General features: G+C 35.8%; 1 protein-coding gene across 1 annotated transcript in view; it reads left to right on the forward strand.

Moving 5' to 3' along the window:
- LOC109481882 (vesicular glutamate transporter 3-like) overlaps positions 1 to 1,948 on the forward strand; it is a 70,246-nt gene that overhangs the window by 61,670 nt on the left and 6,628 nt on the right. Inside the window, exon 8 of the mRNA XM_019784513.1 lies at positions 667 to 792. Coding sequence (XP_019640072.1) covers positions 667 to 792 — 126 coding nt within the window. The remainder of the gene's footprint in view (positions 1 to 666; positions 793 to 1,948) is intronic.

The following is a 1,948-nucleotide window of genomic DNA, read 5'->3' on the forward strand; positions in this document are numbered from 1 at the left end:
GGGGGGGGGCTAAAAAGTTTTCGCGTTTGATGTAAGATAGCGTCCGAACGTCTTGTGCTAGAGTGATCAAACGTAGTGACTTTCCCTGAAATATTGTTGTGAACAATTTCATAGCATTGTAATAATTTTTCGTGTTGCCATGGCAATGGGTTTTGACAGATATTTTTTGCAAAAGTCAGGAATTTTTGTTTAAACAATAAACTTTTCTGACTTTTATGTGAAGTTGTACATGCTTACTAAATATAAATTACATGTTATGGAATTCTGGATATTTTATGGAATTTTTACCAATAATTATGCATAATTTATTATACTTTGATGACGTCATTGGTTAAAATCCAAGATGGTGGACCACATGATAAGACCAGGTTCATTCCGGCAATTTTCCTCAAAATTCCAGCCATACTTCGACTTTTTTTTAGACAAAAGGTTAAATTGAACCTCTTTAGTCTATTTCCATTGCATTTTTAAAAAATGTTATTTTCGAAAATTAAATATTAACGATCCAAGATGGCGGATAGTTTGGATATGCATGACGTCAATATGAGCTCAAAAGTTTGAAATTTCGAAAAAAACTCCGCAATCCACAATATGCCCACTTAGCAGGTATATAAATTAGATGTGTTTTTTTTTTCGACTGACTAAAGACTGTTTCCCTCTCGACAGGAGCGGCAGGAATGGTGTGGTTTATCGCCTGGATGCTGATCGCCTACGAGAGCCCTGCCGCCCACCCCACAATCACACAGGCTGAAAGGATATACATTGAGGACAGTATAGGCGGGTCCACAAAGCGTACCCTTGTAAGTATGGCATTGACTGCATTTCGTTCTGTTATAACTGTTTAATTTAGTTAGTTTATTAAAGAATATGTCTGTTCACATAAGCAGATTAAGCCGTATGTATTTTTAAAGTCTTTGGTATGACGGGGTCGGACTCACGACTTCTCAGTTACAACGCAAGCACTATTCCCTATTGAACTATAATTACATGTGTATAACAACAGAAATTCAAATGTAATAAACAAAAGTTCAGAAATGTTTTCAGTAGTAGCAGGGTAAAACCTGGATCTTCACAGACGTGTATATGCCCATGTTAAGGAAAATTTAATGAAAACCTGGGATTTCGATTTTCAATACTTAAATGGTGCTCAAATTATTTGATTCTTGGCAAATTGAAAAATCGTTCATTTCGTAGTTGGGTCCTTGAAACGGTGTGATTGAAGCATTTCCGCTGTTCACAGTCGATTGACTTCTCATCCCATCGTATTGCACTGAGTTTGGAGTCAAATTAAATCCACGGGCGAGCGTTTACCCTCATGAACTGAAATGCAAAATCCAAGGAAAATTAGATAATCAAAGGAGGTGCAATAATTTCCAATCTAGCAAGTACAGCTTACAATTGTGATACTAAAATTATTTACCACCCACTTCTTTACTTTAGACCTTATTCAAAACATCAACATTTACCACTGAAATCTGTGCATTTTAGCCCTTTTTTCAGTTTACACTGCTTGTATTTTGTTCTATCGGCGATATTTTTTTGCTTCATATTTCGTCCATTTTGTTGTTTTTGTATATTTTTTTTTCATTTTCCGTCATATTTACACATGGTTACCCACTCAGTGGCAACTCAGTGGTTTTCGGTGGGGCCCTGTATTGTACATAAATAAACAAAATACATAAATCATTTCACCCCTCTTCGTTCATTCCTTTTTGCTTGTTTTTGTTCCTTTTGTTTAGATCTCGTAGCGATTCAAGTGCATGCCAAATTATTCCACGTGTATCACATGTCCATTTTGTCCAAATATGATGAAAAATGAGCACCACTTTATAATGGGCTGTACACTATACAATGATAAGCGCCGCTAACATATATTATGTACGTAGTTTGCCGCATACATATTCTCTGTACGAAGGACATACAGTTAAGTTTTTTACTATCTTTAGTA

The sequence above is a fragment of the Branchiostoma belcheri genome, unplaced genomic scaffold, assembly GCF_001625305.1.
Source record: "Branchiostoma belcheri isolate BF01 breed outbred unplaced genomic scaffold, Haploidv18h27 scaffold58, whole genome shotgun sequence".
NCBI lineage: Eukaryota > Metazoa > Chordata > Leptocardii > Amphioxiformes > Branchiostomatidae > Branchiostoma > Branchiostoma belcheri.